We start from the raw sequence: 9,418 nt of genomic DNA, 5'->3' as shown, positions 1-9,418 counted from the left end.
TTTAAGAATTTTCCACAATCTGTTGTGATCCCCAAATTTAAACCAAATGAGATTGCCAAATGCTGATGTGTCGCTGTTTTTTAGTGGAAAAAAAGGCAAAAAGAAAGCAGCGCTAGGTTCAACCTAATATGAACCTTTACACTGTTGCATAAACTGAGCTGGGACATTGGGGAAAAGGTAGGGATGAGGTTTTCAGAGTAAGGGGAGGACGTCCGGAGCTCAGAGAACTTGTGGAAGGAGATTGCGGTGATGGGAAACTCACCGCCTCAATCCTGGCAGTCCCGTTTGGCCACGCCCCCATCCCTCTACGGCCGTAAAGTGCGGCGGCGTGACCCCGCCTCTTCCGGCGCCTCTTGTGACGCTAGCGCCTCGGGCTTTTTGCGCGGGAAAAGGTAGGCGCTCTTGAGCTGTACTTAGTGTGGCTGGGTCAGGTGTTTTCGCTGAGCCCGCCGCCCCCTTCGCACCGCTGCCGACCATGGGGCTTCTGGAACTGTGCGAAGAACTATTCGGCACCGCCGACCTTTACCAAGTATTGGGCGTGCGGCGCGAGGCCTCAGACGGCGAGATCCGACGCGGCTATCACAAGGTGTCCCTGCAGGTGCACCCGGATCGGGTGGGCGAGGGCGACAAAGAAGACGCCACCCGCCGCTTCCAGGTGCGCTAGACTCTATCCACGGCCGCCCGGGCTTCCCTCCGTCTTATGACCGCCCTGCCTCTCCCGGGGTAGAGTGAGCCGAGCCCGGCCTGGCGTTTTCTAATCTTTATTTCTCGCGGCGCGGTTTCAGTGAGAGGCGGAAGGGTGATTTTAGTGTACTCTTTCCCGCAGATCCTTGGAAAGGTCTACTCCGTTCTGAGTGACAAAGAACAGAGAACATTATACGATGAACAGGGAACAGTGGACGAGGATTCTGATGTGCTCAGCCAAGACCGGGACTGGGAGGCCTATTGGAGATTACTCTTTAAAAAGGTAAAGAACTCTGGGGATTTTCTTACGACCGTTCCCATTTCTCATTCAATAAACCTTTATTGAATGCCTCTAAGACCTTGCGTTTTGTGTTGTTAAGAATGAGGATTTTTTATTTGGTCTCTAAATATTAGAGAGACCCACTTCTTTGAAGAAGGGCAAATTTATCTAAGCGTTCTGTTGAACCGTGTATATATGTGTGTTATAACACATGCACGTACATACATACATGCACACACTTACTGAAATGGGCCTTTAACTCTTGGTGTGGAGTGTAGTGAAAGGGAGACATTACATTTTTTTATAATATATGCTTTATTTTACAAAGCCAGGTGTAAGCCCCAAGTATTTTTCTGGGTCTCTTCTCACCTTTGGAAACTTCACTTAAATTTTCCTGGTGTGTAGCTTAGCAATTCTGAAGATTGGACTAGGGAGAACTCTAGAAAATCTTTAGCGTAGAAAATTTGCTTCCTTGCAACAATTTCAACTCAAGCAGCTGTTGTATTTGGGGAGAAATATTTTGACACCTGAGTTAACTTTTTTCTTGTATTCCGATTATTTAAAATTAACTTTGAATCAAAGTTACAGCATGTGTCTCTCATTTGTTCAGATATCTCTGGAAGACATTCAGGCTTTTGAGAAAACATACAAAGGTTCTGAAGAAGAGCTGACTGATATTAAACAGGCCTATCTGGACTTCAAGGGTGACATGGATCAGATTATGGAGTCTGTGCTGTGTGTGCAATACACAGAAGAACCCAGGATAAGGCACATTATTCAACAAGCCATTGATGCTGGAGAAGTCCCATCCTATAATGCCTTTGTCAAAGAATCGAAGCAGAAGATGAATGCAAGGAAAAGGAGGGTAAGATTTTGAATGCCATTTACTATTTATATCTTGACTACTTCCCAAAAGAATTTGAGGATATATATAAAAACAAAAATATATATAAGACTGCTGAAATAAAGATAAGGCTTAACTTCTTTTCTGGTTGCCATCTAACTTAATGAGCTCACTAAGAGAAACTTTTTTCCCCTACTCTGTTGTGCTCAAAAGGATTTTACTTCGTGGATTAGATAATCAGTATCATTTGAAAGTAGCACTGAAATATTCTTCATATGGGCCAATTTTTTTAACCTTGCTGAGGCATTCTAAGGCAATAAAGTAACAGAATCCAGATACCTAGGCTCCACATTCTCACTTGGTTAAGGGGTGAGAAGGTGACAGAGACTGTAGGACTATGTCTTATTAATTCAAATTCCTGTATTCTTGCCCAGTTTTGATGGCAACCCATTCCAGTACTTTTGCCTGGAAAATCCCATGGAGGAGCCTGGTAGGCTCGTCCATGGCGTCGCAAAGAGTCGGAGATGACTGAGTGACTTCACTCACTTCGATTCTTGAGTTGGACCCAGAATATACATTCAAAAAACAAAAAAAAAATGGGGAGATGGGGTGAGTGAAAAAAAAAAAACAACCAAAAACCAGTTTATTTTGATAATGATGTATTTCCAAACACCCTTTGAGGTACAATTTTGTAGAGTATCAAGGATTGTGGTTTGTGTGTCCTTTTCACCCATATTAAACTGGGGAGTTGGTAAGGGGAAGGACGATGGCAAGGGAAAGGAGCTTAAGGACATCTGGGGTTCAGGAGGGAGCAGATTCAAGGTAACAAATACCTGTGCCTCTGGTCTTTAGGGGAAGACCGGACTGGTATTAAAGTCACTCTTGCCTCAGCCTGGCTTTCATAATGGGAACTCTAGGGAGAGCAGATAGTGGAAGACTGTAGCTTTTTGGTGGGTGCTTTATTTGTATGGCTGATTTGGAGGTGGGGTTAGGTCTGTGGCTTTTATGTAAAAAGATGCGGGAAAACCCTGACAAGTGTGTTGAGAGAAGTGGAATGTGTATCAAGATCATCACTTTGGCTTATAGGCTACATCTGTCTAGATTTCAAGCTGACAGTTTAAGTTGGCAACTTTTTTTAGGTGAAACTGAGCACAGCTGTGTTCAGTAATAGCCTATTAGCTTGAGAAACTTCCCTAGAGTTTGGGGGGTGGAGTGGGGAATGGAATAGTTTTGACAAAGAGTTCTGCAAACTTAGAGAAAAAATAGTATTAAAAAAAATAAATTGATTTCAAGGACTGAAGTAGGCAGAGGAAACTCTTTATTAGAGTAACAAGGTCCTAACATATCATCATTCTCAGTATTAATAGTATTCATTGCTGTTTAGAAAATTCTCTGGGGACTGGGGCCTCTCATAGTCTTAGGTGTTGCCCTGGAGAATGAACTTACTAACCTTTCCCAAGGTATTCTTGTAGTAGTTTGGAATCAGTGCCCTAGTAAAATTTGGCAAGAGGAGGTGGGTTTGAAATCTGGTAAAGAAACGTTAAAACGGAATTTGTTAGAGTTTATCCTAACTACTTAGGGGAAACTTTAAACCAGGGTTGCACTCTTGGCTACCACAAGTCACATGTAGTAAATTTGGTTTCCAGAGGAGGAATCTGAGGTGCCTGTGTCCTGGCAACATTTGAGGGCATCCTTGGTTAAGTAACCTTTCTTAGCTCTTCTAGCATTTTGTTTTCCTTACTGTCCCCCTATGGTTTATGGAACCAAATGACCTGCTGCTGCTGCTGCTGCTAAGTCACCTCAGTCATGTCTGACTCTGTGCGACCCCATAGAGGGCAGCCCACTAGGCTCCTCCGTCCCTGGGATTCTCCAGCCAAGAATACTGGAGTGGGTTGGCTGCCATTTCCTTCTCCAATGCAAGAAAGTGAAAAGTGAAAGTGAAGTCGCTCAGTCATGCCCAACTCTTAGTGACCCCCATGGACTGCAGCCTACCACGTTCCTCCATCCATGGGATTTTCCAGGCGAGAGTACTGGAGTGGGGTGCCATTGCCTTCTCCGACTAATTGGAAAAAGAGGATCTACTGCTTGATTTTATCCTTTTAATTTATATAATCCTCAAATTGAAATGGTCTTAACAGATTTACTTTTGGGAAAGAGGGTGTATTTTTAGTATTTGCTAGGTTGGCATTGTATCTCACACGAGTTTCTGTTTTAGGCTCAGGAAGAGGCTAAAGAAGCAGAAATGAGCAGGAAGGAGTTGGGGCTTGATGAAGGAGTGGATAACTTGAAAGTAGCCATTCAGGTAAACTGTCAGGTTGTCTGTGAAGCTTACCGCCATTTCTTCCAATTTCTGCTTCTTACTGCTAATATTTCTTCGGAGTTTATATAGTATTGTAGGCATTTTGTTTTCATCTTTTAAGACATTCAGGTACCATACAGTCATCCTTTTAAAATGTACAATTCAGTGGTATAATTCAGTGGTTTTTTAGTATATTATTGATCAGGTTTTACAATCATCAGCACTATCTAATTCCAGAACATCTTCATCACTCTAAACACTAGCAGTCACTCCCTATTCTCCCTTTCAGCAACTGCTGAATACTTTATTTCTGTGGACAGTCTTGAGTTTTGAAAGCTTGTGTTTTAACTTCTTAAACAGAGCAGACAAAAGGATCGGCAAAAGGAAATGGACAATTTTCTGGCTCAGATGGAAGCAAAGTACTGCAAACCTTCCAAACGAGGAGGGAAAAAAACGACTCTCAAGAAAGAAAAGAAATAATGGAATATTCTCTTCAAAAGTCCATAGGTGTTAACTGATGCCTTTGTAGGCAAGGTACAGTCAAGATTTGAAGACAGAAGTCAACTCAACTCTTGAGAAAAGTTGTCTTTCAAGCCTAAATTATTTGGATCAACTATCTAAACCAAGTAGACTCTCTCAGCCTGGTCTTAGTTTATCCTAGAAATAGGCTGACATTCTGTGAGGTCCTCCTCTGAAGGCATTGGTGGTGATCACCGAGGGAGCGGGAGGGGAATGCTTCCCGAGAGCACTCTTCTCTGCGTCTCCTGTATGAGGAACTCTCTACCATGCAGATCTGTCCCTACCACTTTCAGCAGTTGTTATTTTGCCACGTAGGAGTGAGCTTCAGGGTATTCAGTGGTGTGTGTTTTTTAGGACATGTGCTCTACCTAGCCTTTGACACTTGCTGGGCATCTGTTTTCCAAATACTTGCCAGTTTGCTTTCAGTCTTAATGTTCTTGCCTAGGTCCTCTCTTTTTTTTTTCCTCCTCAACCAAGTTTGGCACTCTTTGCTTGAGGTGTATAGGAGAAACAGGTGTTCAGATTACTTCAAGCACTTTTGTAAGAATTGTACAAGATTAAATAATCAAGTGAAAGATGACTGTTAAGTTCCCAGGGCTTTTTAAGTGATCCCAATATGATCATTTAAAAGATGATTTATTAAATATATGAATGGTGCCTAGGATAAAGGAGAGAAGAAAAGTAGTTCTAGCCAGCATTGTAGCAGATAGTCTGGTTTAAGTTCCATAAAGAGATGCTGTAATCCTCTGTAACTGCTGAATGTCCTTAGAGTCAGGTTACTGAGCTTGTCAGAACTTGTTTCCTCATCTATAAAAAGGTGAGGCTAAATGACTTGTTAACTCTGACCTTGAAAGGCAAGCTGTCTTGATCCAGTGGTTTGTTATCATGTACTTATGGTATTGATTTGTGAGAATAGTACAGAGATTTTCATTTATATTTAGTAGAATTGGTAGGAGTTCATTAGAATATATGAAAATTTTTTAGAGACTGTTCAACTTAAAATCTCTGATTTGTAAGCTAATATATTCAATACCATATGCATAAAACAAGCCTGTTACTGAGATTCATGTACATAATTTATCTGAGGTAAGCGTAAGACATGTTTTCAGTTTGTGATTACAAATAGGTTAAAAAATACTCTTAATTGTATTAAAAATACAGTTTAATGCAGGTTGTCTGCTGTATCTGTCTTCATATGATAGTATTAGAACACTTTGAAACAATAAAATTATCCCAATTGATGATCATTTGAATTTATCAACTCTGAAGATTAATAGAAGATCTAAAACCAATATGATCATCAGAATTAAAATTCAACGAAATTAAATAAGTTTAAGCCATAGTTAAAACCATTGCTGCATTCATGAGTGCACTTGGGAAAGGTCCATGTGAAAATCAGAAGAATATCAAATCAGAAAATCAGAAGAATGTCAAAGTTCTCTTCCTTTGCTCTAGTATATGTTTATACTAGACAGAACAGCAGGGTTTCAGGAATTTTAAGAAGTTGTGTCTTGCTGGCTCACTAACAGATTCTATAAATTTTTAAATTGCTTTTCTTAGACCTGCAGGAGAAAATCTAGCAAGGCAGGTGTGATATTTGGGGCAGCAGGGGTTTGAGGGGGTGGGTAGGAAATGACCACCAAAGTACTTTGAGAAGAAAACAAGTGTAACCTGACGTCAGGCAGCTGTTGTAAGGCTGAATTGTCCTACCTGGGGGAAAAAAAACATTCATTATTTATTACATGGATTACTTTATACCAGTGCTCAACATTTATGTTTTTAGTTATTCATCCCTGCCATATATATCTGCCTATGGATTTGGACATCTAAGAGAAAAATTTAGGAATCACATCTGTTTTTTAAGGAACTGTCTCCTAAAAATGACTTAAAAGTGAGTACACCTCTCCAGAAATTAACACAATAATGTTAAAATAAATTAACACAAGTAATTAAGCCAATAATAATGTTATCAAATGATTTGCTACATTTTGTGTACACGTAGTCTGATAGAATGCTATAGTAATTGAACTGATCATTGTTAACAGACAACATGAGCAGTGATTTGGAGGAAATTATTCATTTGTTACATCTTTGGCTACAAACTTTACTGTCCAGTGAAGTGATTAACTTATGCTGAACAGAAGACAGTAACTGGAGATAGAAACAGTACCCATGTAATCTTTGGCTGATACTGTTCTCAGTCTGTTGTACCAAAATAATTCACAAAGATGGTTTCAGGTTGTCTCTTGTATACAAGGTCTGCATCATGAGATGACTGAACATTGGTTTGTGAAATCTTCCCATGTGTTCCCTGCAGCCCGAAGCAAGTTCTCCTCATTCGTGCTATGGTCCCTGCCTGGTTCTAGAGATTGGTCCACTTCTGTTTTGAGATTTTGTAGATCCATGTAACTGAGGACCTGAGAGACAAAGATAACATCGTAGAGTAACATGAATAGACATTCTAGATTTGATCATCTTGAGCTCCTATGTACAGACTTTTTTTGCTCCAGTTATTAGACTTTAAATTTGGAGACTGTGACTAAGTAGTAAAGTTTATATTTACTAAAGCAGTGAAAATCGTGTTTGCATATTTTATCATGTAAAAACAAACAAAATCTATGTAAGATGTGATGTAGTAACCTAATTTTAGAAAATAGTCACTAATTGAAAAGGAATAAAATGTGTTTCACTTAGCTAAACATTATACTAGTTATACTTGACCATCAGCATGGCCAGATGTAGTAACTGTAGCTCAGAGGCAGTAGTGCTTCCCTGAGGACTGATCCAAGAACAGAATCTGCTGACGGCATAGACTACTAAATGTTGCTGCTAGGAACCTGAACTAAGAGAATTCACTTGAACTACAGAGATGATTTCAGGCAGATTACTTTTTAACATACTTTAACATACTTGCTAATTAATCTGATTATTAACAGGAAACATTTCAACTGCCTGGTAATTCTAAATTTCACCTATAACATAAGGAAAAAATGACCCTGATGGTGAGAAGACCATTATAGGAAGAATTAAGATGTTCTTAAATTTCCTCCTATCACTCCTATGAAAATAGAAACTATAGAATATAACTTAGAAGACAAAAAAGTTAATGGGATGGAATCAGACTCCTCATGTCTTGACATTGTGAATTTCTTTTCTTACCTTGGCCTAGCAGTTTAACTAAATTGAATGAATGTGGTGGCTCTGCTCTAAGAAAACTTAGAGCAGTTTAATCCATAGCAATACAGGTTTTTGCCTACATAATAAAATCCATGCAGTGTTTGAATGTTATGAAAATGATTTATTTGGCTTAATTTGTTTATATTAAAAAAAAAAAGCATTGTTTACTCTGCCAGAATGGCAAGAGGAAAATTTATATATGAGAAAACAGATCTGGAACTTCTTGGCTTTGAGCAGTTAGAGTTCTCTTATTTTTCTTTTTATTACTATATCCTATATTCCAAAATGAATTTGAGATGATTTACAAAGATGTAGGAAAACAAAATATAAAATCTGGAGGAAGAAAAAATAATAAGCATGGGAAAAAAGCAAGATCTTAACAAGACTGTAGTAAAATAAGAGCCATGACCCCACCTGTCCCTGCAGATCCCCTACCAGGTCGGGCCTGGTGAGGATACTCAGCAGCACACACACGACGATACTGCGTATCTGGCTGAAAAAGAGAGAAGATGAGTCACTGCTTACAGTGTGACTTCTTCCAGAGGATAATGTGTTAGTTGTTTTACAAGGGAAAGTCGGACAGCAATGTAATTGGCATCATCTGTCAGTCTGAGGGACAGTTGGCTGAATATACACTTAACATTCCAAGTTAAAAATCCCAAGCCAGCAGCCCACAGAATGATTGTTAACTTGTAAAAATTGCAAGTTCTGCAACTTTATTAATATGCCTTTAAGAAAATCTTAGCATTTATAAATAATCCATATGGTTTAATATTTCTAAGTACTCATAATTGGCTCTCAAGGGAATTTGAATCTGATTTCCATTGCCTGCTAACTGTTTAAAACAACAGAACAGAACGACCTCCATGCTTAAAATGTGACTCTCAATATGGGACTCAAACATTTCAAAACTGCTTTAAGGGATTTAAAGGTTTTAAGATACAACTAAAATATCCACATGCAGATACTAAAAAAAGAGCTGTCAATGCCGTTTTGCTGATACTTCTGGAATAAAAAACATCTCAGTTTCTTGTCAGCATTGGAATAAGAGATTTGAGGGTTTTTTTTTTTTCCTCTCCTGATGAAGCCCCATGTTTTCTATCAATGGTCAGCAAACTTTTTTTTTTTTTTTTTTTAATAGAGGACCAGATAGTAAACATTTCAGGTTTTGTGGAACATACTGTCACTGGAACTAGGAAAGCAGCCACAGAAAGTACAAATGGTGGCTCTGCTCTAAGAAAACTTTATTTACAAAAACAGTCAGTTAAGCTGAACACCTCATGAACTAGAATAGAGGCAAGAAAAGATTCTTCCCTAGAGCCTGCAGTGGGAACGTAGCTCTGCTGATACCTTGATTTTGGACTTAACAGACTCTGGAACTGAGAGAATAGATTTACATTGTCTTAAGCCACCCAGTTTGTGGTAGTTTGTTAACGGCAGCCCTAGGAAGCAGTACAATGTCCCATTCATTTATTCTCACCCCTCTTCTAATGGAGGAAAAAGATCATATGGTGCTTTAGGCTGATACAGTTTAAGGATTATGAGTTGAGATAAGTGGGTTGCAAACACCACTGTCTTGAAAACTGGTTTAGGATGTGGGTGCTTGGTTCTTGGG

The 9,418-nt window shown here is 39.4% G+C and overlaps 2 protein-coding genes across 2 annotated transcripts in view; one reads left to right on the top strand and one right to left on the bottom strand.

Annotated features, from left to right (window-relative positions):
• The first annotated feature begins 6 nt into the window (after positions 1-6).
• On the top strand, positions 7-8,036 carry DNAJC9 (DnaJ (Hsp40) homolog, subfamily C, member 9). Its single transcript, XM_010852276.1, has 5 exons — positions 7-655; positions 827-967; positions 1,575-1,829; positions 4,024-4,110; positions 4,468-8,036. Exons 1-5 carry the CDS (start codon positions 476-478, stop codon positions 4,585-4,587), a joined length of 783 nt encoding a protein of 260 aa, XP_010850578.1. The 5' UTR covers positions 7-475; the 3' UTR covers positions 4,588-8,036.
• FAM149B1 (family with sequence similarity 149, member B1) overlaps positions 6,681-9,418 on the bottom strand; it is a 50,002-nt gene continuing 47,264 nt past the window's right edge. The window contains exons 13-14 of the mRNA XM_010852277.1: positions 8,218-8,296; positions 6,681-7,043 (exon numbers count right to left, since the gene is read on the bottom strand). Of these exons, the coding sequence (XP_010850579.1) occupies positions 6,970-7,043; positions 8,218-8,296 (153 nt within the window). The 3' untranslated portion in view covers positions 6,681-6,969. The remainder of the gene's footprint in view (positions 7,044-8,217; positions 8,297-9,418) is intronic.

This window comes from Bison bison, unplaced genomic scaffold (genome assembly GCF_000754665.1).
Source record: "Bison bison bison isolate TAMUID 2011002044 unplaced genomic scaffold, Bison_UMD1.0 scf7180017864309, whole genome shotgun sequence".
NCBI classification, from domain to species: Eukaryota; Metazoa; Chordata; class Mammalia; order Artiodactyla; family Bovidae; genus Bison; species Bison bison.
The sequence above is the reverse complement of the archived record's forward strand: the minus strand, read 5'-3'. Positions and strand labels throughout refer to the sequence as shown.